At 48.4% G+C, this 25,136-nt stretch overlaps 1 protein-coding gene across 7 annotated transcripts in view; it reads left to right on the forward strand.

Moving 5' to 3' along the window:
• The window catches only part of SLC39A11 (solute carrier family 39 member 11), a 376,204-nt gene that overhangs the window by 119,360 nt on the left and 231,708 nt on the right, over positions 1–25,136 (forward strand). For all 7 annotated transcript variants that reach the window (XM_059878245.1, XM_059878242.1, XM_059878243.1 and 4 more), the window contains 1 exon segment: positions 13,554–13,712. In XM_059878245.1, coding sequence (XP_059734228.1) covers positions 13,554–13,712 — 159 coding nt within the window.

Raw genomic sequence — 25,136 nt, forward strand, 5'->3', positions numbered from 1 at the left:
CTCTGGTTCTCTGTTGTCTTTTTATTAGTCTTATTAGTTGGCTATTGGACTTCCTGGACCGAGTGTCTCATTTTCCTCTCTCTTTTCTTTCTGTTTCTTATAAAACCTTTGCAGTTTTATTCTGCATGGTGGGAAGTTTCATCGCCTTTACCTCCATCAGAAGAGCAAACGTTTCTCCTGTTGCTGCTGTCTTCAGCATTCCCAGTTCTGAGAACAGTTTCTCGTTCTCCCTGTTTTTGGTTTGTTTTCTCTCTAGCAGCCTGTGCTTTTTTGTGGATGTCGTCAATGCCTTCACGCCTGTCTGATAGTAATGATAGGTTTTTGTCTTAACAGTCATTGTCTCTCTGAATCCCTTGGTTCCCCCTGAGAGCCTTCATTTTTTTTTTCCTGTTTGGTTATTTTCTCCAATGACTTACTATTATTATAGGAAAAATAGAGATAAATTTTAAGCATACGCAGCACCAATTATTTATAGAGTCTCTAGGCTAGTTTTTGTGCTAAGTGTTTTACATGCTTTATTGCATATAATCCTTAAAACGTGTTCACCGATAGCTCAGGGGGTACAGGATCCACGTTTAATGCAGGAGACTTGGGTTCATTCCCTGGATTGGGAAGATCCCCTGGAGGAGGAAATGGCAACCCACTCCAGTATACTTGCTGGAGAATCCCATGGACAGAGGAGCCTGGTGGGCTGCAGTCCATGGGGTTGCAAAGAGTCAGACATGGCTGAGCACGTGAGGGATGGATGGAATCCTTAAAATAACTCTATAGGAGACGAGCACCACCGTAGGGACAAGGTCATGGTCAAGGACTCCACAGCTGGGATTGAATCTTGACTGCCGCTTACTATTGTTAATAATGACTTAACTGCACCGTGCCTCAGTTTCCCCATCTCTGAAATAGGGGTAATGATAGAACTTGACTCTTACTGTCAAGAGGATTAAGAAAGTTCCTGGCAGACAGTAAAGTGAAGGTGAAAGTGAAATCGCTCAGTCGTGTCCGACTCTTTGTGACCACGTAGACTGTAGCCCACCAGGCTCCTCCGCCCATGGGATTCTCCAGGGAAGAATACTGGAGTGGGTTGCCATTTCCTCCTCCAGGGGATCTTCTCGACCCAGGGATTGAACCCAGGTCTCCTGCATTGCGGGCAGACGCTTTAACCTCTGAGCCACCAGGGAAGCCCAGTAAATCTCTATGTAAATGTTGTTGTTATTAATTACATTTCACTTCTGAGTGTCATTATTATTTCTGTTACTATTTCCATTTTCCATATGAAGAAACAGTAATGCTAGAGAGATGGATCTCTCACCCAAGGACTCCCAGTTGGGAGCTTGGAGAGAGAGTTGGGCCTTGGATTGGAACCAAGTAGTCTGACTCCAGAGTCCTGCCTTCCATCCACTAACTGTTGTTTTTGTTCAATCGCTAAGTCATGTCCTACTCTTTGCAACCCCATGGACTGCAGCACACCAGACTTCCATGTCCTCCACGGTCTCCTAGAGTTTGCTCCAATTCATGTCCATTGAGTCAGTGATACTATCCAACCATCTCATCCTCTGTCGCCCCCTTCTCCTTTTGTCTTCAATCTTTCCTAGCATGAGAGTCTTTTCCAGTGAGTTGGCTCTTCACATCAGGTGGCCAAAATACTGGAGCTTCAGCTTTAGCTTCAGTCCTTCCAATGAATATTTAGAGTTCATTTCCCTTAAGATTGACTGGTTTGATCTCCTTGCAGTCTAAGGGACTCTTAAGAGTCTTCTTCAGCCCTGCAATTCAAAAGCATCAATTCTTTGGCACTCTGCCTTCTTTATGGTCCAACTCTCACATCCATACACGACTGCTGGAAAAACCGTAGCTTTGAGTATACAGCCTTTGTTGGCAAAGTAATGTCTCTGCTTTTTAATGCACTGTCTAGCTTTGTCATAGCTTTCCTTCCAAGGAGCAAGCATCTTTTAATTTCATGGCTGCAGTCAGCGTCCGAAATTTTGCAGTATTGCTTTTCAGAGAGAGAGACAGAGAGACAGAGGGAAAGACGGCAGATCTGCCTTGGAATTGCTGGTGGTACTAGCCAGGGTTGACAGGTAAAATATAGGATGGTCAGTACAATTAAAATTTCAAATAAGCTGTGTTTAGTAGAAGCCTGTACCAAATTAAAAAATTCATTATTTATCTGAAATTCAGATATATTTGGACACTGACTATTTTTGTTTGCTAAGTCAGGTAGCCCTAGGTGGGGTTTGTCTTCTTCCTCCCTCCAGTCCCTTCTTGAGGTTCTGCCCCATCACTCTGGAACCCTTTGTATGTCCCCAGGATCAGGGCTAGGGTACCAATGGCTGTCTCCCACATCCATCGGGTGAGTTAGGACAGAAAACACTCTGAGAACCAGGCTTTCACGTGTGGTGAAAACGAATCGTGATTGTGTTTGGAGTGAGGGGCAGCATCCTTCCTTCTCCTTGACCTTGACAGTCCCGTCCTTAAGCCCGCCCTGCGGATTTCCTTCGAGCCTGGAGGGACGCCCAGAGCCTGCAGTTTGAGGGTTCGTCCCCCCTCTGGAAGAAAACCAGCGAAGAGACCTCGGAGCTCTCTCTCCATGGAGCCAGACGGCTCAGTCTGCTCTCCTCTGTCACATGCTGGCAGATTTTGACTGCCAGCCAGGTCTGGAGCAGCTTGGACCAGCGGGGGCGAGCGATGGGGTGGGGTGGGGGAGCTTGACCAGCTGGCACAGCCGCCCGTCTACAGGCCGAAGTCAAGAGGGTGCTGATGGGTTGGTGGCTGGGTGCCATGGAGAGGGTGCTTTGGACGGCAGGGCGTTCTCACTCTCTTGGGGACCAGCTGGTGAAGAGGTTTGATGAGGACACCCCCACCTCCCTTTTCCTTAGTCTACATGGAGTTAACAGTTTTGGCAGGCTGAGGGATTCTGGGAGTCCTCTGTCATCGAGTTCTTCCAAATGTAAGGGCTGATGAATTAATAATGAGCATGCTGACGCCTCTCCAGTATTCACCATAGTGGGTTTGTGCCAGAGGAATGGTGAACTCAAATGAAGAGTCTAAATGTTCAGAGCATCATGGTCTTATTTTAAGTGTAGTTAAGGTCATGGCTCAGTGGTAAAGGATCTGCCTGCAATGCAGGAGATCTGGGTTCAATCCCTGGGTCGTGAAGATCCCCTGGAGAAGGAAATGACACCCCCCGTCTAGTATTCTTGCCTGGAGAATCCCATGGACAGAGAAGCCTGAGGGGCTACTGTTCATAGGTCACGAGGAGTCAGACATGACTGACCGACTTAACACTCCAGTTTCACACTGGAACCTGGATACAGAAGAGACTATCTCCAGTGCAAATGTGGTTCATTAGAATCTGGAGCGGCCTTCCTAAGAGTTAAAGAAAGTGAATAGGATTTACATGTAATAATATGCACACATCTTCAAGTGTCAGCCCGATGGATTTCTCTTTTAATTATTATTTTTTTAGTTAAAGGATAATTGCTTTACAATGTTGTATTGGTTTCTGCCATACATCAACATGAATCAGCCATAGGTATACATATGTCCCTGCCCCTTGAACCTCCCTCCCACCTCCCACCCCGTGGCTTTTGACAATTGTATACATCTGTTTACCCATTGCCCAAAATGGGATCGAAGATGTTTCTGTCACCCCAGAAAGAGCTTCTGTTACCTAAGTCAGGTCTGCCTCTCCTCAGGCAACCACTTTGTAATTTCTGTCACCATCAGTTCAGTTCAGTCGCTCAGTTGTGTCCTACTCTTTGCGACCCCATGGACTGCAACACGCCAGGCTTCCCTGTTCATTACCAACTCCCGGAGCTTGCTCAAACTCACGTCCATTGAGCTGGTGATGCCATCCAACCATCTCATCCTCTGTCGTCCCCTTCTCCACCCACCTTCAATCTTTCCCAGCATCAGGGTCTTTTCCAGTGAGTTAGTTCTTTACATCAGGTGGCCAAAGCATTGGAGTTTCAGCTTCAGCATCAGTCCTTCCAATGAATATTCAGGACTGGTTTCCTTTAGGATGGACTGGTTGGATCTCCTTGCAGTCCAAGGGATTCTCAATAGTCTTCTCCAACACCACAGTTCAAAAGCATCAATTCTTTGGTGCTCAGCTTTCTTTATAGTCCAACTCTCCCATCCATACATGACTACTGGAAAAACCATGGCTTTGACTAGATGAACCTTTGTTGGCAAAGTCATGTCCCTGCTTTTTAATGGCTTCCCTGGTAGATCAGACGATAAAAAAAAGCATCTACCTACAATGCGGGAGACCCGGGTTCAGTCCATGGGTGGGGAAGATCCCTGGAGAAGGAAATGGCAACCCACTCCAGTACTCTTGCCTGGAAAATCCCATGGACGGAGGAGCCTGATAGGCTACAGTCCATGGGGTTGCAAAGAGTCGGACACGACTGAGCGGGTCATCATCATCATGCTTTTTAATATGCTGTCTAGGTTGGTCATAGCTTTCCTTTCGAGGAGCAAGTGTCTTTTAATTTCATGGCTGCAGTCACCATCTGCAATGATTTTGGAGCCCAGAAAAATAGTCTGTCACTGTTTCTATTGTTTTCCCATCTATTTGCCATGAAGTGATGGGACCGGATGCTGTGATCTTAGTATTCTGAATGTTGAGTTTTAAGCCAACTTTTTCACTCTCCTCTTTCACTTTTATCAAGAGGCTCTTTAGGTCTTCTTTGCTTTCTGCCATAAGGGTGGTATCATCTGCATATCTGAGGTTATTGATATTTCTCCTGGCATTCTTAATTCCAGCTTGTGCTTCCTCCAGTCCAGCATTTCTCATGATGCACTCTGCATATAAGTTAAATAAGCAGGGTGACAATATACAGCCTTGACATACTCCTTTCCCAATTTGGAACCAGTTTGTTGTTCCATGTCCAGTTTTAACTGTTGCTTCTTGACTTGCATACAGATTTCTCAGGAGGCAGGTAAGGTGGTCTGGTATTCCCATCTCTTGAAGACTTTTCCACAGTTTGTTGTGATCCACACAGTCAAAGGGTTTGGCATAGTCAATAAAGCAGAAGTAGATGTCTTTCTGGAACTCTCTTGCTTTTTTGATGATCCAGAGGACATTGGCAATTTGATCTCTGGTTCCTCTGGCTTTTCTAAAACCAGCTTGAACATCTGGAAGGTCACATTTCACATACTGCTGAAGCCTGTACCATAGATGGGTTTTAAATATTCTTGTGCTTGAAAGGAATCATACAGGGTAGGGCTCTGTGTGTATGTGTGTGTGTGTGTGTTTATATACAGGTTTCTTTCACTCAGTATAATGTTGGAGACTCCTCTGTGTCATGACATCAGTATTTTTTCCTCTTTTTATTGCTAGGGAGTATTTCATTTATAAATGGACCACGGTGGGTTTGTCCATTCTCCTGTGGATGGATATTTGAGCTCTTGCATTTGGGTTTGATTGTGACTGAAGCTGCTCTGAACCCTCCTGAGTCTTCGTGTGGACATTTGTTTTCATTTCTCTTGGGGCAGGTCTCCAGGAGAGGGATCAGTGGATCACAGGGTAGATTCTTTTTGAAGCTCCAGTGCTTTTTCCTGGTTTGGAAATTACATACCAGCTGGTAGGCCAGGCCTTTTTCCATTATTTTCATCAGGTGGGTGTGGCCAGCAAGACTTAGGTCACCCAGGCAGGTCTGCCTCAACCAACAACTGTAATTGAAGCTGAATGTAAATGATTATAATTCTGAGCTGTTTGGTTTAATTTTGTAAAATTGCAAGAAGCTGGTATATTTTGAGGGTTGTTTTTTTTTTTTAAATAAAAGATTAGGTATAGATAGAGCCCCCATATGAATTTGATTCATGCCTGAGTCATGACTGAGAATTGACGTGCCGCACTGGAGAGCTGACTCAATGCAAAATTTATGTGCCCCTCCCCACCCCCCTGTGGGCTTCTGATGTGTGACTCAGTGTTGAATGAACATGAGCGACCTCGTTTTGCAGGGTTTCCTGCTGAGTTTTCTTTCCTCCCCTTCCCTCTGCTTGCGTTGTGGTCAGCTCTCCACTGCCCCACCTGCCATTGATATTCATTGTATTGTCAGTGAACTCTGTGCAATAATATCCTCCCCCTCTTTTATTAAGAGGGATATTTCGTTTTGTAGCTTGGCTTTTCCTCCAGTGTTTAAACTGTCTTCACTGTCACAGAAGAAATGCTTAATCGCACCCATCAAGCCAGAATATTCTGATGTGTCCCTCAAGACGCTCTTCACAAATTTCACATATGTTTCCAGAGCTGAAATTGTCCTAAAACGAGCACTTAAGCAGAAATGAAAAGATCTGCCTGCTGTGGGCTAGGTGTTTAGCTACTGTTTGTGATTATGCTATGCTGGTACCCCTGACACCAGAGGGAAATTAATAGCATTATAGAGTATGGATCCCTCTGGCATTTTGAGAAGAAGGATCCTAGGAGCTTTGCTCGGTTTGGGGAACTACAGATGGGAAATATGGAATTTTACTCTCAAGCAACATGAGAAACAGCTTGCAAGTGTCCGCTGATTTCTTTTTTTTTTTAAGCTAAAAAAAATGATCGTTTTGAGTACAGCCAATTGTCTGCTGATTTTAAATGTCTCCTCCTCTGCAAGTGGCTTTTGGCCTTTTTTTTTTCCTTTTGTCCAGACTGTGAGTTAGGAGCCTTTAACAAAAACACACGGGCCAAGCGGTGTCTCACTGTCGTGCAGGCACCTGTCTGAAAATTGAACTTTTGTCCACAGGATCCTCTTCACTGTGAATCAGGGTCTTCTATGATCAAAACGTTAAAAACTATCATATCACAAATTTATAATATTTACTTATATATTTACATATTTTAAAAGTATATTATCAATTCATTTTTTAAAATTTCCGCTAAGATATGTGCGTGTATAGTTTAACAAATCAGGTTGTTTTGTGGGGCTCACAGTAAGCAAGTCTGATGACCGTCCCCACCCCCAATTCCCACATAGGGATGCGCGAACACCGATTTTAGCTGTTTCCTCACTTGTTTTACCTCCACATTTTCAACTGCATGCCTACTCTGATGTTTCTTGACTTTTTCAGCTTTAAGAATCTTCCATGATTTCTTCGGGTGGAAGGTGAGGATTTGGTTCTCTTATCCATCTCCACCCCCCACCCCCCCCGACCCCCACCATCCTACACAAGAGACACTGTGTTTTTTAAGGTTAGTTCATAGTCACAGCTTAAAAATGGAATATTGTTCAGCCTTAAAAAGGAATGAAGTTCTGACAACATGGATGAACCTTGAAAGCATTATGCCCAGTGAAAAAAGCCAGACATGCGTGTGAAGTGTCTGTGCATGGGTATTCAGTAGATCACTTCAGTCCGTTCAACTCTTTGTGACCCTGTGGATTGTAGCCTGCTAGGCTCTCCTGTCCATGGAGTTCTCCAGACAAGAATACTGGAGTGGGGGCCATGCCCTCATCCAGGGGATCTTCCTGACCCAGGGATTGAACCCATGTCTCCTAAGGCTTCCGCATTGCAGGCAGATTCTTTACTGCTGAGCCACTGGAGAAGCCCCATGAAGTGTCTGCTGCTGCTGCTGCTGCTAAGTCGCTTCAGTCGTGTCCGATTTCTGTGCGACCCCATAGACGGCAGCCCACCAGGCTCCGCCGTCCATGGGATTCTCCAGGCAAGACTACTGGAGTGGATTGCCATTGCCTTCTCCTCATGAAGTGTCTAGATTAAGTAAATTCAGAGAGACAGAGAGTAGCTTAGAGGTTACCAGTGGCTGGAGGGAGACGGGACAGGGAGCTACCTCTTCGTGGTTGCAGAGCTTCTGTTCTGTGAAAAGGTTTTGGAACTTTGTGCTGATGCTTGCTCAACACTGTGAGTGTCATCAATGCCCCTGAATTGTCCAGACTTTAAAGAGCACATTTTCTGTTGTATATATTCAACCTTGCATTTAAGTACCTTGGTTAAGAAATAAACAATAGCTTACATTGTTAAGACTGTCAATGGTATTCACTTATTTCCTTTCTTGAGCAATTTGGTGTTTTCCAGAGTTGGCAGTGATCTCTGTTTTTTCCCCTTTGCCTAGTTTTCTGGGCACCCGTTGTTAATCCACCACTAGCCTCCCACCGAGGACTGTAGACTCTCCCCCACGAGCATTCAAACCTCCTGGGCTCTACAGTCTGCCTTTTCCCAGAGCCCTCCAGCCCCTCTTCCCATCTGGGGTCTGGTTCTCCGAGCCTGTTGCAGTGTCGCTCTGATGTACTTTTTTTTTTTTCCCCCCACCGCCTGGAGATGCCCTTTATTCCTTTCCCCCTGTCTTGACTTTCTTGTCTCACTGCTTCATCTCATGGAGTAAACACATCCTTGAGTGTCTTTCTGAGAAGGGGCAACAGGGAGGTCAGTCTCCAGCTTCCGCAGATGCAGAGCCTGACCTGGGGACCCCCTGCGCGAGGAATCTAGGGAGGACATGCTCTTTGGGGTAGCGGCTCTGAGCGGCTCCACTTGACATCTTTCCGGCTGGGGTCACTGTCACCGAGTCTAGGCTCGTACAGCACAAGGCAGGCCGGTAAATCTAGAGACAAGTTGTCGGAGCAAGGAATAGTGACTTTGTTCAGAAAACTGGTAGACTGAGAAGATGGTGGGCCACTGTCCCAAAGAACCATCTTACTCGAATTCAGGATTCTTTTATATTAAAAGGGGAGTGGGTGTGAGTGGCTGTTGCAAACTTCCTGGTGTCAGAATCCGCTGTTCTTGCCTCCATTTATTTAGGTCAATCACGACGTTCCTATAAACCTCCAAAAAGACAAACGTTATTCTCAGTTCTGCAGCTTTTTATCTCTCTCTGAGTGGAAAAGTGTTTTAGAGCCTAGAACTTCCCTGGTGGGCCAGGGGTTAAGCGCCTCCTGGGAGTGCAGGGGACATGGGTTCCTCCCTGATCCGGAAGATGCCACATGCCGAGGAGCAACTAAACCTGTTTCACCTCAACCCGGAGCCCGTGCACCTTAGGGCCTACGCTCTGCAACAGAGGAAGTCCCTGCAATGAGAAGCCCACCCACCGCAGCAAAGAGTAGCCCCTGCTCGCTGCAACTAGAGAAAGCCTGTACAAAGCATTGAAGACCCAGTGCAGCCAAATAAATGAAATAAATAAATAGATTAAAAAAAAATAAAGATCGGAGCCTTGAGAGTGGACTCTCCTCTATATTTTGGGCTACGGGCAATGTTCTTACAGCAAAAGCAATCACGTACAAGGTAAAAGAAAAGAAAACAGACCCAGTGTGGGGTCGGATTTGTTCTTCCCTGGCGCACTGGTAGCCCCGTTTGTCTTTCTAAGCAGGGTTGCGGCTGCGGGAGGATCTTCAGTACCTGTCATCTGGAGTCATGAAGGGGACTGGTGGGTAACGACTTTTTTTTTTTTTTGAGCTCATTCCCTGAAGTCTTGTGCCGGGTGATTACCACCTCCCCATCACTAGACTCTCCCCTGCAGGCCCTGCTTCTTAGGGGTAATTGAAGGTTAATCAGATACACTACTTCCTGCTTCTGTATCAGCTAGTTAATATGTCACTACATACAGATTAAAAAAAAAAAAATTTCCCAACATTTAAAGGAGCTTTGCTAGTGTTGACAGTTTCCAGGAAGCTACCCATGTTGAGGGATTATCTTAAAAAATATATATATATATATATATAGGATTTATCATACAGTCCAGGAATCGCACTCCCTGGTGTTTACCCAAACAAACTGAAGAGCTACGTCCGCACAGAAGCCAGCACACGGGTGATTATAGCAGTTTTATTCATAATTGCCAAAGCGTGGAAGCAACCAAGATGCCCTGTGATAAGTGAATAGATAGGTAATACCAGGGCCCATTCAGACAATGGACTATTATTCAGGGCTAAAAAGAAACGAGCTATCAAGCCATGAAGAGACATGGAAGGATCTTAAACGCACTTGACTTAAGTGGAAGAAGCCGGTCTGAAAAGGCTGAATACTGTACAATTTCAGCTATAAGGCATTTTGGAAAAGCCAAAATCGTGGAGCCAGTAAAAGGATTAGCGGTTGCCAAGGGTTGCCAGGGAGCCGGAAGAGATGAACAGACGGAGCACGAGAGTTCTAGGGCGTGGAACTGCCGGTCCTGACACCAGAATAGTAGATGCACGTCTTTGTGGCTTTGCGCAAACTCAGAATATACAGCACAGAGAGCCGTCTCCAATGTAGACTGTGGACTTTGGGTGATAACCATGTGCCGGTGTACGTTTACTGATCATAACAAACGCCCCACCCGGTGAAGGATGTGGATGGTGGAGAGGCTGTGCATGTGTGGTGCAGGCAGTATGTGGGAATTCTCTGTACTTTCTGCTCAGTTTGGCTGTGAATATAAAACTGCTCTAAAAAAAAAAAGGAACACGTGCCTTTATCTGCTGTAAGAGTTTCCTGTTGCTGCTGTAACAAGCACCCCAAGCACAGTGGCTTAGAACGACTCAGATATATCATCCGACAGCACTGGAAATTAGAGGTTCACATTGGTTCTAACTGGGGTAAAATCAAGGCGGCAGCAGGGCTGCGTTCCTGCTGGAGGCTCCTGGGAAGAACCTGTTGCTTTGCCTCCTCCAGGTTCTAGAGCCTACCGACCTCCCTTGTCTCGTGACCTTTTCTCCATCGTCAAGTCAGTGACATAGCATCTTCCAGTCTCTCCTGTCTGACCATGCTCTTGTCGTCACATCTTTCTGATTCTGACTCATCTTGCTCTCTCATAACGTTTCTTGTGATGATGTGGGCCCTACCCAGCTCACCCAGGATCATCTCACCATCTCAGAATCCTTAACCACAGCTGCTGAGTCCCTCTTGCCATGTAAGGTGACATGACAGGTTTTATGGATTAGGAGGTGGTCATCTTTGAGGGGGGTGCTTCCCAGGTGGCGCTAGTGGTAAAGAACCTGCCTGCCAATGCAGGTGATGTAAGAGACGTGGGTTTGATCCCTGGGTCAGGAAGATCCCCTGAAGGAGATCATGGCAACCCTCTCCAGTGTTCTTGCCTGGAGAATCTCACGGACAGAGGAGCCTGGTGGGCTACAGTCCATAGGGTCACAAAGAGTAGGACATGACTGAAGTGACTTAACATGTACGCACACATCTTTGGGGGAGAAGTGATTATTTTGTTGATCACGTATGCCCTTTATTATTTCTTAAATTATGTTTGCACTGGGTCTTCCTTGTAGCGCACCAGCCTTCTCTAGTGTCAAGCGTCGGCTACTCTCCAGCTGCAGAGCACAGGCTTCTCATTGCAATTCCAGTGGAACCCAGCTCCATCCCAAGACTGATTCTTGGTCATGTTCCAAGCTGTGGGAGGCAGGGAGACTGTTGAGGAGAAGGAAGGAAGGAAATCCTGTTGGGTTCCAGGTTTGACTGGAGGACAGAGGACAGGGATTCTTAAGAAAGGGACCCACCTGAGTCGTTGGAGATGCCTTTCCATGTCCAGCATCCTGGATTCTGGCCAACTCTCCCTTGAGAGGCATAACCTTTCTGATCTGTGTCTTATCACTTGTCCATGAGAATATTGTATTTTTCACGTGTAGAAGCAGAAAAAAGATTGGTATCCAGCGATGCCTAGGGATAGAGGGAGCTTTGACAGAAGAGGTTGGACTTGACGTTGAGAAGGTGATGGGACGCCAAGGCTGGGGAAGTACCCCAGTGACATCGACAGGGATGAGATATGGGGAGGGACTGGAGTGGTCTTACTGGCGATGTGGTCTAAATGGGAGGCCCCGAAACACGCAAGGATGGAGGTTGCCGGGCATGCCTGGGCCGCCTCTGTACTTCTGTGCTGGCCTTCCTTGGCGGAGCTTACCACAGATGGCAGCTCTAGAGGGCTGTTGAATTCTAAAGCAGGTGAGACAGAGTCTGGGAGAGGGATGATTAGCCCCCGGCATAGAGGAGGTTCCCACAGGCTTCCTCTGACGGCCCCATGGAGCTGAACTGATGGGCCACTTTTACTGTTTCTGGGAGTCTAAATGCAAGAGACCTGGGTTCAATTCCTGGGTTGGCAGGATCCCCTGGAAAAGGAAATGGCAACCCACTCCAGTATTCTTGCCTGGAGAATCCCATGGACAGGAGCCTGTCAGACTACAGTCCATGGGGTCACAAGAGTTGGACTCGACTTAGCGAGTAAACCACCAAACGTAGACAGTGTATTAAAAAGCAGAGACATCACTTTGCCGACAAAGGTCCGTATAGTCAAACCTATGATTTTTCCAGTAGTCATGTACGAATGTGAGAATTGGATCGTAAAGAAGGCTAAGTGCCGAAAAATTGATGCTTTCGAATTGTGGACCTGCAGAAAACTTGAGAGTCCCTGGGGCTGCAAGGAGATCAAACCAGGCAATCCTAAAGGAAATCAACCCTGAATATTCATTAGAAGGACTGATGTGGAAGCTCCAATACTTTGGTCACCTGATGCGAAGAGCCGAGTCCTTGGAAAAGACGCTGATGGTGGGAAAGGCTGAAGGCAAAAGGAGAAGAGGGTGATAGAGAATGAGATGGTTGGATGGCATCACTGACTCAGTGAACATGAATTTGAGCTAACTCTGGGAGACAGAGGAGGGCAGAGGAGCCTAGTGAGCAGCAGTCCATGGGGTCACAAAGAGTCGGACGTGACTGAGCGACTGAACAACAGCAGCTGAGGCAGGTGCAATTTTCTACAGGTGGTGCTGAGATTTTTCTTGGGAGCATCTAGTGCCGAGCCAATGACTGTGTGTGAGTGACGCTCTGCAGAAGAGAAATCATTTTCTTTCCTCACGTATTTGTTCTTTATTCTTGTGTTCGTAATACCTGGTTCTGTCACTCGGATGTGATTTTGGAGATGGATGATGCAGATGTGTTTTTCAAGGCAAGGCGGCATTAAGTAATTTTAGAAACCCATTCAGCACTGTGCCTGTCAGTGCTGACTGTCATACGGTTGCAATGGGTCGTGGGTGTACTCTAGCCAAGACGTCACAGCATCTGTAAGAGGAGACAACTGTGAGTGAGTGTCTAATTCACTAAACATTGGAGAACTCTGGATCCCGTTGACTCCACTGCAATTCGAGTCCAGTTTCATTTCTCTCCTTTCCCTCTCGTGGTTCCCTTCTCACTGAGGTGGGGATGGTCCTGCTTTGGTCAGTTCCCCGGATCTGCCACTTCCTGGCTCAGTGACCTTGGGCAAATGATCTTATTACTTCGAGATTCAATTTCTTTATCTACGAACAGCAGCTAGGACTAACCTAGATACCGTATTTAAAAGCAGAGACATCACTTTGCTGACACAGGTCAGTATAAGTCAAGGTTATGGTTTCTCCAGCAGTCAGGTATGGATATGAGAGATGATAGCAAACTAGACTCCCTCTTCACAAAGTCCAGATTAAGCTCTCACAGCAGTTGATTTCTCATGGCTGCTTTTTGCCTTGGAATAGTTCCCACCTACCACTGAGAATTAAGGCTTAACCCAGGTGACACTCAGGAGTTCCAGCTGGGCCACAGAGAATTAGGAAAGTCCCCACTGGAAGGGCTTCTGGGGATGGTTTAACGGTTTGCTGCTTTTCACGGCTTTGCAGGTCATGCTGGCGGCTTCCTACTGGTCCCTCCTGGCCCCGGCAGTGGAGATGGCCATGTCCTCCGGCGGCTTCGGTTCCTTGGCCTTTCTCCCCGTGGCCATCGGCTTCACCCTTGGAGCGGCCTTTGTCTACGTGGCCGACCTCCTGATGCCTCACTGGGTGAGTACCGCTCCTCCCTGGGCTCTCGTGTCAGGGCGTGTCCAGCTCTGTGCCACGAATCTACTTCTGTTCAAACTCAACACCCTGGGTCATGTCTCTGTTAAGTGGCTAGTGGTATCGAAATAGATACTTCAAGCCATTTAGGGCTTTTACCTAGAGGGATTGAATTGTGACTGAAAAGAAAATAAGCTCTCGGTGGTCTGACTCATCAGCTCTTCAGTCGCATTTTGCTAAGTTCGGATTTTAAATGTCAGATCTTGTTAAACACGCAGAGAACACCTGGACGTCATTCACTGCGGCACTGTCTGCAGGAATGGACCTCGACTGGGGCAAGGGAGTGACCGGGACGCTGGTCCTGACCCTTAGCGAGCTTATGACGTCACCAGGGAGCTGAGAACACGCTGGACCACAGCAGAAGACACTCAGCAGAGCATCCCCTCCATGAGCGCTGATTAATAGAGGGATGAGGTGGGGGACCGGGCAACAGGGCTCTGGACTGGGCTCGCTTCTGACACAAACCAGTTGTATGTCCCTTACCCTCAGTTTCCTTCTTTTGACTTGAGGGTTTATAACTCCCTTAAGGGGTTGCCAGGTAATAATTTTAAAAAATCTAAAAAGGCACCAAGGATTTCCCTGGTGTTCCAGCGGTTGAGAATCCTCCCTGCCCATGCAGGGGACATGGGTTCAATCCCTGGTCCAGGAGGGACCACAAGCCTCGGGGCAGCTAAGCTCGAGCGCCACAACTTCTGAAGCCTGCATGGCCTCGAGCCCCCGACCCCCGCAACTCGCTGCAACTAGAGAGAGTCTGCACAGCCATGAAACCCCAGCTCAGCCAAAAATTGTGAATTAAAGAAAGTAATAAGGCACCAGAATTTGGGTGAGCCGATGATTTTTTTTATTTTTTGCCTAAACAGTGCTGGGAGGTTGGCTTTGGGGAGCGAGCTTTTCCTGGCTCACAGAGAAGCCCGATACACAGAGCAGCCTGCATTCTGGCTGCAGTCCCTGAGCAGAGAGAGCCAAAGCCAGACCGTGAGACTGTGACCCAGCTCCATTGGCTGAAACCAGCTTGGCTGAAGGGTGGCTGTCAGGAAGGACCCAGTGCAGGCACGCATCACCTTAACAGGCGCTGTGTTTTAACAAGTCCCTGAGGTGGGCAGAAGCCCCCCGAGAGACCTGAGCTGGGGCTTGAATTCTCTGCTCACCCAGGAAGGGAGGAGGCGCGGGAAGGACCATCCGGGGGAGAGAGTTTCTCTGGGGATCGTGGTGGGCGGGGAGCAGGTCGGGTTCCCTGGAGTCGGCAGGGCTCGTACCCCAGGACATAGGCTCACCTTTCCCCACCTGCCTTCTTCCTTCCCCATCGGAGAGAGAGAAGGAAGAGTCTTGGGAGGAACGTGGCCCAGACACTCGTGAGAAACCAATCACTCTTGATCCGGAGGGACCAGCCTCTGGACCGAACAGCTCATTGTGCAGTGATGTCTGCGTGGGGAGCCGTGATGTCATCTTGGAGGAAAGACTGTGTCCTTCTCGTTCAACGAGAGCTTGTCAGGCTGTGGTCCTCTGTCCCCACCCCCCCGGACCCTCTGCCCCCTTGTTGTTGGACACGTCTGCTTGGTAATGGCTCTGGGACGGTCCTCCGGGTGGATTGCCATAGCCTGCTGTCCAGCCCACCTGGGTTCCATGTAACCTTGCCAGTGGAGTGTATTCTCCTTGCCCGGGCAGGAAGGCCAATGGCGTTCACGCCTGGATGGCAGACCGGGGCTGGCACGGCCCCTGCTGGTCTCCTTCTGCCCTTCCCACCCGAGCCCCCCCGGGCTTCCAAGGCAATATATGGCAGAGGGCTCTTTGTCTCGTGAGGAGTCACCGTTCCCTGGTACTGGGGCGGGGAGGGCGGGGGTGGGGTGGGGGTGTCAGCATATTTGATCAGCTGCTCGAATGTAGAGGCTTTCTCTGGGCAGTGTAAATAGTCATTTGTTCTATGCTGCGGTACATTTTTTTTTCCTTAACCTTTTGCTTCCTGTTTGCTCTACTATATGCTTTGAATATAAAGAAGATCCCAGTGGGAAGTCTTGGAAAATGAGGCCTGATTGGGGAGTGGTGGGTGAGCACTGAGGGAGAGAATGAAAGGTCTTCAGAAAGGGCGTAAAAACCATGAACGCCCAGGACCTCGCTCATTGGCAGAAAGATCAACCTGGCGGGAAGCATCTGTTCTGGGACGTTTTAAGAGAAGTTAGTTCATGCTGTTGATGTGAGAAGGGGAATTTGTCTTGGACGAACTCGGAAACAGATAAGCATTGTTTATAACTGCAGCAGTACCCAAATGCAAACGTGACGCTAAGAGTGGTGCCAGGGAGCTGTTTGTCCATCTCTCTGAGACAGGCTGGAGGTTTCTCTCGGTCTCACTGTGAATTTGCCAACCAGACCTAGAAAGGGCAGCTGCTCGGACGTAGGGAAGATGCATCTTGGAGTCTGAGTTATTGGGTTTTGACCTTGAGTCTGGCTGGTTGTCAGCATTGATTGTGCAGTCAAAGGGAATACATTCTTCTGGGGGAGAAAGCGGTGGCCAGAGTTTGGTTTCAGAACGCTCACTGCAGTTGGAGTGTAGGAACCAGGAGTTCTGTGGGGCAATTCCAACTGAGATCTCTTCAGTTTCCTGTTCATCTCACTTTGCGACAAAGCCACATGGCTCAGCACACAGCCCAGGAGCAGGACGCAGTCGTGAGAGCAAAAGGCTTTGGCTGCAGAGATGACAGACGGGGCTCGTCCTGCAAAACGAGTGCCTGGAGGAAGGGGGCCCTGCCTGCAGAAGACCCCACAGCCTCTGCTTTGTCCTCTGGGAGGACTGTGCATGGACTTTGGGCAAGAGGGAGCAAGCCAGTCCCTGGCGAAACAAGCCGGTGCAGGAGTATGCTCAGCACAGAGGTGCTTTGAGGGATTCTTTTAGCATTCCCTAAACATATCTTTTAAACTTTTCTTAAATTTTTCCTCGGCCTTTTTTTTTTTTAGTATTTCCTTGGCTGTGCCACAGGCCTGTGGGATCTTAGTTCCCCGACCAGGGATCGAACCCGTGTGCCCTGCACTGTAAGTGCGGAGTCCTAACCACTGGAGCCCCAGGGAAGAGCCTGCTGGAGGGCTTCTGACATTGACCCGTGACGGTCCAAGCACAGGTGCCTCTGCGAGTCCACAGGGGAGGTGCCCTCCCTATTTCTTCTTACACATTCAGGACCTGAAGGGTGGCAAAACTGCAGGAGGGCGGGAAGGAAATGGTTAACTCTGACCTTGTCCTCTAACTCGGCTCCCCTCCATTCAGCCTTTCAGATGTATTTGTCTCCCTTTTGGAGCTTGAGCCCCACATTGCTCATGAAAAGGGCTTTACTCATAACAGCCTGTCAGGTTGAACCCGCTGTGGCCACGTTAATTCCGCTTGTCCAGTCGCTCCCTGAAAGGGTGTTTATTTTCCTGCATTTATCTGAGGGTAGAGTGGAGAAGGCGGACACGGTCACCGTTAATGGGAAACGAGCTGACAGAGTTGTACGGAGGCTTTGCCAAATGATGGCTTAATGAGAGTGGAAACGGGCGGGGGTGGCTGAGGAAGGTGGAATCGGCCAGGCCCCGGAGGAAGGCGGTGGTGGTGAGTGTGGCTCAGGCCAGTCTGAGCCCATGGTCCCCCTGGATGGCTCTAGGGAGAAGCAGAATGGACCATGGACAGCTATCTGGAGATGCTGACATTTTTGTGATCTTTTCAGTTTGCTTCTATGTAAAGTTAAGATTGGCGGTGACTGCGAAGACTGCACCTTCAGTGTAAAGCAGAGATTTTTCTACTGGTGGGTGGAGGGGAGGGGGGGAGAGGAGGGTGGCTGTGTATCTCCATGGCTTCCTGTCTCTCTTTTTAGTCTTATTAATATTGCATTAATGCAACACACAAATCTCATTATAAAAATTAAACAGATTTTTATGTGACAGTCCTTTCTTGCCACAGACTGTATCCTGCTAAAGTTCATGCATTAAACTTAATTTCCAGTATGATGGTGTTAGGAAGTGGGGCCTTTTGAAGGTGACCAGGTCATGAGGGTGGAGCCCTCATAAATGGGATTAGTGCCCCGATAAAGGAGCCCCCAGAGAGCTCCCCTCCTGGCCTCTAGCACATCAGGACGTGTGCACACTGTCTATGAGCCAGGAAGTGGGCTCTCTCCAGACACTGAATCTACTAGCACTTTGACCTCGGGCTTCTCAGCCTCTAGAATTGCCAGAAATAAATGTCTGTTGTTTATAAGCCACCTGCTGCTGCTGCTGCTGCTAAGTTGCTTCAGTCATGTCCTACTCTGTGCGACCCCATAGATGGCAGCCTACCAGGCTCCCCCGTCCCTGGGATTCTCCAGGCAAGAACACTGGAGTGGGTTGCCATTTCCTTCTCCAATGCATGAAAGTGAAAAGTGAAAGTGAAGTCGCTTAGTCGTGTCCGACTCTTCGAGACTCCATGGACTGCAGCCTACCAGGCTCCTAGTTGATGGTAATTTGTTACAGTAGCCTAAAAAAAAACATACCTGGTTTTGGCGAATTCCCTGGCAGTCCAGTGGTTAGGACTATGCTTCTGCTGCAGGGGGGACACGTGTGATCCCTGGTTGGGGAACTAAAGGAAAAAAAAAGTCAGCCTGAATGGAATAGGATGCTTCCTTTTTCCTGAACTCTTCCCAGATCAAAGTCAACCATCATCATCATCAGTTTAGTGGGTACCCTTGTAGATTTTTCTCTTTTCTCTCTTTTTTTTCCTTTTGTAAAAAGATTTACATTGTATCTTATAAATATTAAGACATAACCACTCCCTCCTATGCTTGTATTGTTTAAGTACGCTTCAAATGAACTCTAAAGCAACCTGAACGCTGCCTCCTGTATTTAGACTTCCCTCTCTTTACATGTGTATGTGCCTGCATGCGTTTTCGCACAGTTGGAACCGTCTGTGCTTTCTCTTCTTGTGTGTTATTTTTAAAATTCGAAATGATTTTCATCTCCTCGTTTTAGCACCTGCGCGGAGACCTTGCGTCTTTGTGCAGCTTGCCGGACCGCTTCCCTGCGGCTAACTAGTTCGATCGCTCTGTGCTTTTGCGTACGTATGTGTGTGTGTCCTGGAGATGTGATTTTGTTATGTGTTTCCTGAAAAACAAGTAGTAACATACAAGCTGTGACGCCGCCACTTGCTTTTGCAGCTTTGCTTTCGGTCTTGGCAGCCTCCTCTCTGGGAGATGCCTGCTCCCCGCCCCTTTCCTCTCTGCCTGGGGATCTGACATCCGAAGAGGCTGCCCAGGGACTGCAGGGGGCAGGGACGTGGACGCTCCTGTCGGGCAGCGTGGCTGACGACCCTGGCTGGTCAGGCTCCAAGGTCAGCAAGCGTCAGGGGTACTGCCTTCTCCCCAGCCCCTTCGTGAGTCTGTGTCCCGATCCTGTTCCGCTTCCCTTAGTCTTTGCCGTGATGGCACGGAAGATGCCTCTGCTGAAAACTTAAATGAGCAGGGTGGGCACATACCTTTTTTAAAAATCATTTTTATTGGCATGTAGTTGCCTTACAGTGTAGTGTTATTTTCTACTGTACAGCGAAGTGAATCAGCCACATGTGTACTTATATCCCCACTTTTTTGGGTTTCCTTCCCATTGAGGTCACCACGGAGCACAGCGTTCCCTGAGCTGTACGTGGGTTCTCGTTAGCTGTCTATTTTATACGTAGTATTGCACATACTTCTAATATGTACTCAGCTGTTGCTGGTGTCGGCTTCCGGCTGCCGGAGTTGCGGTGAGAGCCACGTGTGACCATTGTTTGGAAGGGACAGATGCTGCAGGAGGCGATGATTTTGCCCCAGGAGGGGGGATGTATGTTTTCCTTTCCTTCATGGACTCTGCATCTTTAGCATTCTGATTCTACTTAACGGAAGAGTACCTAACAGAGGAGGTGCAGGTGGGGGAGAATGTCGAGGGTCGCTTGCAGGGGGAGGAACTGCAGTGGCGTTTCCACTCGTAGAATCTATTGTCCTGTTGTCCTTGAGTTGCTAAGTCGTGTCGACTCTTTTGTGACCCTGCAGCCCGCCAGGCTCGTCTGTCCTTGAGATTTCCCGGGCGAGAATAGTGGAGCGGGCTGTCATTTCCTCCTCCAGGGCATCTTCCCAACCCAGGGATTGAACCCACCTCTCCTGCTTGGCAGGTGAATTCTTTACTGCTGAACCACCAGAGAAGGTCCCAGAATTCTGGTATCAAAGAAGAAAAGGAGTCAATTTTACGGATGGAGCTGTTGGTTTGGCCACTTCTTCGAGAGGAAGGAGCTGGATTAAGGCCCCTGGAAAAGCTAAAAGGTTGTCGTCTCCTATATTGAGCCCTGGGGATACGTGACAGAAGGTGTCAGCGAGAGCAGGACGCAGACGCTGGCCCCGAAGATGTCCTGTGCAGCTCCGTGCCCGTGGCTCCTTTGGTCCTGTGTCTTGGGGCTGGAGGAGGGGAAGGGATCGTCAGCCGTGTGTCTCAGAAGTACACGTTGTCTCTAGAATCACAGCCAGTTCCCTTCAGAGCCTCCCTTCTCCAATTCCATGAGTAAATAGTAGGTGGGCTCACCTTGACCTGAGCAAGACCAGGGTGTTCTGAATTTAATGCCAAAACTGATAGACGGTTGCGAGCTCCGAACACAGTCCTTCAGGCATTTGCACATTCTCTCCTGCTCACCCTGCAGAGTGCGGTTTGTGTGTTCTTCACCAGAAAGCTCCCCTGGCCGTCCCAGGTGTTGGCACCTCCCACATCTTGACCCTTCTCTTCCCTGTGGATAGCAGGCCTCCAGGAGGTAGGAATGAAGAATAAATGAATGGATGGAGATACTGAGCGGGAGATAGTGTTAGTGGCTCAGTCGTGTCCGACTCTTTGGGACCCCATGGACTGTAGCGCCTCTGTCCACGGGATTCTCCAGGCAAGAATGCCGGAGTGGGTTGCCACGCCCTCCTCCAGGGGATCTTCCTGACCCAGGGATTGAACCCAGGTCTCCTGCATTGCAGGCAGATTCTTTACAGTCTGAGCCACCAGGGAAGTCCAATGAATGAATGAACGAATGAATGGAGATATTGGGAAGATCAAATAAGATCGTCTTCATGATATCTCTTTCCAGCCTCAAACTTGAAAACACTTTACAGGGACTTCCTGGTGGTCCAGTGGTTAAGACTCTGGGCTCCCAACGCAGGGGTGGTGGTGGTGGTTTAGTTGCTAAGTTGAACGCAGGGGGCCTGGGTTCAGTCCTTGGTCAGGGAACCAGATCCCACATGGTGTAGCCAAGAGTTCACATGCGGAAACTAAAGATCTCGAAGACTGCAGCTGAGGCCCAGAGCAGCCAAATAAATAAATATTAGATATAGATTTAAAGCGCTTTATAGCCTTGAGTTCGGAGAAGGCAATGGCACCCCACTCCAGTACTCTTGCCTGGAAAATCCCATGGACGGAGGAGCCTGGTAGGCTGCAGTCCTTGGGGTCACACAGAGTCGGACACGACTGAAGTGACTTAGCATAGCTTAGCATAGCATAGCCTTGAGTTATTTTCCGGAGGCAGATCTATGCTCCTTGGCAGCTGACCACTTTCTGGGCACCAGAAACACGAGCCACAGATAGTTAAATAGAAAAACTGAATCTGACGTGTGGATCCGTTACAGGCTTTTTCACGCTTTGTTTACTTCCTAATTATGTTTGCTGGAGAATCTAGAGACTTATACTGCCGTTTAGAGTCAACATTTTCTGAGCAATTGGACCAGGAAGTGTGCTAGAGGGTGGGGGTGAATGGGGAGTGTGGGTGGGAAAGAGCAGAGACGTTGCCTTTGGTGCCTTAGAGAAATACTGACGCCTGGACCTCCCGCAGGAAGCTCTGAGTCATTGTGTCCCGGGCAGGGCCTCGGTCTCTAAAGGAAAACATCCCCAAGAAGGCTCTGACGTTCAGCCAAGGCTGGTGACCTCTGATTGAGGCAGAGTATAACTTGCTTTGATTCAGGTGCTGTTGCTTGGATGGTGCACTGCAATCCAAGTACCTCTTTCTTTCCTTTGGAAGCCAAAGTCTTACTGTTTATTGCGAAGAACTCAGTAAAGAGGGAAGAAGGGCTTCCTGCAGGTAATGGAGGGACGGTCTCAAGATGAAAAGGGAAAAGGGACCTGGCTCTGTGGTTGGTAAACTTGGGGGCACACCAGAGTGACCTGGGGGGCCGAGCAAACGCAGGGGCCCTGGCCCCACCCCAGGCTCTTGAGATGGAGCCAGGGCGTCTGCAGTTTGTCTGCTTTTCTTTGAAGGGGGTGGCATGCCACATGGCAATGTGGGATCTTAGTTCCCGACCAGGAATGAAACCCGTGACCCCTGCATTGGAAGTCCCCGAGGCGTCTGCATTTTGAAACAGGTCCCCAGGGGATTTTGATGCTCACCGGAGTGAGGAAATCACAGAACAGTCCAGCAAGGTGTGCTGGAGGAGTCTGGGAAACCGTCCTGTGTGAGGGACACAGATGGGAAACCTGGGCGGTGGGATACCCCAGACCCTCTGTTTCTTGTAGTCTCCTTAAAAATGTATATATATATATATTTTATGACAAAGGAACTTATAAACAGAAACAGACTCACAGACATGGAAAACGAACTTGTGGTTACCGAAGGTAAAGGGGGTGGTGAGTTTAGGCGTTTTGGGTCAGCAGGCACAAGCCATTATGTATTCAGTGGACAGACAGCAAGGTCCTGGTGTATAGCACAGGAAACTGTGTTCTGTATCCAGAGTGACCATAATGGAAAAGAGCATGAAAAGGAACATGTATAATGGGATCACCCTGTTGTGCCCTTAAACGCATACAACCTTGTAAATCAACTGTACAAAAAAATAATTTTTTTTTGGTAGTTGATGTGAAATTCACATAACGTAAAATTAATTGTTTTATTTGTACGTATTTATGTCTGGCTGCACACTGGGGCTTGCCGGATGTTCTCTGACCAGGAATTGAACCCAGGCCACGGCTGAGAAAGCCTGGAATCCTATCCACTAGGCCCCCAGGGAACTCCTGAAGTTGGCCATTTTAAAGTGAACCATTCAGTGACACAGTACCTTCACAGTTCTGTGTAACCAACATTGCTATCTAGTTCCAGAACATTTTTCATCCCCCTCAAAAGGAAACCCCCATCCCCGTTAAGCCGTCGCTCCCCACCCCTCCCTCACCCCCAAGCCCTGGTCACTACAAATCTTCCTTCTGTTTCTGTCCATTCACCCATTTTTGGCTATTTTTCTATAAATGCGATCATACAGTAAGTGACCTTTTGTGTCTGTTTTTTTTTTTTTTTAACTCAGCATAATGTTTTCAGGTTTCATCAGCGCTGTAGCCTGTGTCAGAACCGCGCTGCTTGTTGTCTGAACGCTGCTCCATTACCTGGTTACGTCATGTTGGTCTCCCGTTCATCCGCTGCTGCACATTTGGGTTGTCTCCAGCTCTGGGCAGTTGTGAACAGCCCTGCTGTGGATGTCGGGGTACAGACGTACAGCATTCGTTCGTACGCTCTGATTCTCAGTTCCCGGCGGTAGGCATCATGATCTCCACTTAACCAGCTGTTAGGTCAGTCCAGGCGGGCAGTGTGGCTAGCGGCTCAGATGACCCACAGTTTGCTGGAGACGCAGAGCTCTCTGGAGCTCAGCTCTGAATAAGAGGTGGCCAGGGCTTCTCCGGTGGCACTAGCGGTAAAGAACCTGCCTGCCGACGCAGGAGGTGTAAGGAGACACGGGTTTGATTCCTGGGTTGGGAAGATCCCGTGGAGAAGGGAATGGCAACCCACTCCAGTATTCTTGCCTGGAGAATTCCAGGGACAGAGGAGCCTGGCGGGCTATAGTCCATGGGGTCTCAAAGAGTCTGAGCACATACAAGATACATTTCTGACTATTTACTCTCCATCCAAAACCCTTTGCGATCTTCCCCTCGGGTCCACGCCGTTTTGTCTTTTCTCTTTAACGTGGATTTTCTCCAGGGCTGTGCTCCAGGCCCCTCCTTACCTCCTTAGCTTCAGCTCAGGCCGGTCTTCTGCCCCCTGAGCCAAACGTCAGCTGCTGCAGCAGGTTCTCAGGACACACGTGTGCGCATCGTCATCTGAGCTTTTCCTCACGGTCTCCCTCTGCTGGAACCACTTTCCTCCTTCACGTGTCAGCTGGCCAGTCCTTATTTAGGACCAGATGCGTCCTTTCCTCCAGATGCGTTCCTGGAGTTCCCGTCTGGGTAAAGTGCCCTGCCTCTCTGCAGCCCTCTCCGCCCGGCCCCTGCCTGGCACTTGCTTCCCTGGTGAACTGTCAGCTCCTTGCGGGCAGTGTCTTGATCTGTCTTGTTTGCCCTGAATCCCCAGCACCTGCCACAGAGCATGTGGCCTGGAGCTGGGGCCTCAGAGCATCATTCGTTTGAGGATGGAGTGAGCATGTTTGATCCTGGCACTTTATTCATCACTGCATCCTCCAGCTTACATCAGTGCCTGGATCCGGCTCGATGCTGTGGCCCCACTAATACCTCCCAACGCAATAAACACTTCCTAAATGTGGGATCATTGAATGAAAAGGAGAATTATATGTACTGCGTGCATTTACATTTGTGCATAGCTCAAATACTTTGGTCACCTGATGCAAAGAGCCAACTCATTGGAAAAGACCCTGATGCTGGGAAAGATTGGGCAGGATAAGGAGAAGACAGAGGATGAGATGGCTAGACAGCATCACCAGCTCAATGGACATGGATTTGAGCAAACTCCGGGAGATGGTGAAGGACAGGGAAGCCTGGCATGCTACAGTCCACAGGGTCACAAAGAGTCTGACACAAGTTTAGCGACAGAACAATAATATGTATATGTGCATATGGGTTTAAAAAAAAAAACAAACCAAAATGAATTGTAAGTAAAGTCCCTGCAAGGAGAAGGCTGGCTTTGTGAAGAATCAGGTGATCAAATGAGCTAAAACAGAGTCGGCATACTTTTTTAAGAACGACCAAGAAAGTAAATATTTTGCACTTTGCAGACCACATATGGTCTCTGTTGCCTTTTCCTTTCCTCTTCCTTCCTTACAATCCTTTAAAAATGTGAAAAACATCCGTAGCTCAGAGGCTTTAAAAGACAGGGCTCTGGCTGCATCTGGAACCTGGGCTGCCGTCTGTAGCCTCTTATTCTCAAGGTCATTCAAGGCCATGCGCTTTTAAACTTGGCTTTAACACTCTCGTGGTAGATGCATTTATACGCTGGCTTTTTTTTTCTCCATTTGTTAAAATCACATATGTTAACTATTTAAAAAAACCAAGAGAATAGAAAAGTTCCCGGAGATAAGAAAAGTCTACTTTTAATCTCACCACATGGGAGCAACTATAATTCACGTCTTGGAACATTTGCTTTCTGTATCTTTTCCTGTTGCCTTTTTCTCTGGGTGG

Source organism: Bos taurus, chromosome 19 (assembly GCF_002263795.3).
Source record: "Bos taurus isolate L1 Dominette 01449 registration number 42190680 breed Hereford chromosome 19, ARS-UCD2.0, whole genome shotgun sequence".
Classification (NCBI taxonomy): Eukaryota; Metazoa; Chordata; class Mammalia; order Artiodactyla; family Bovidae; genus Bos; species Bos taurus.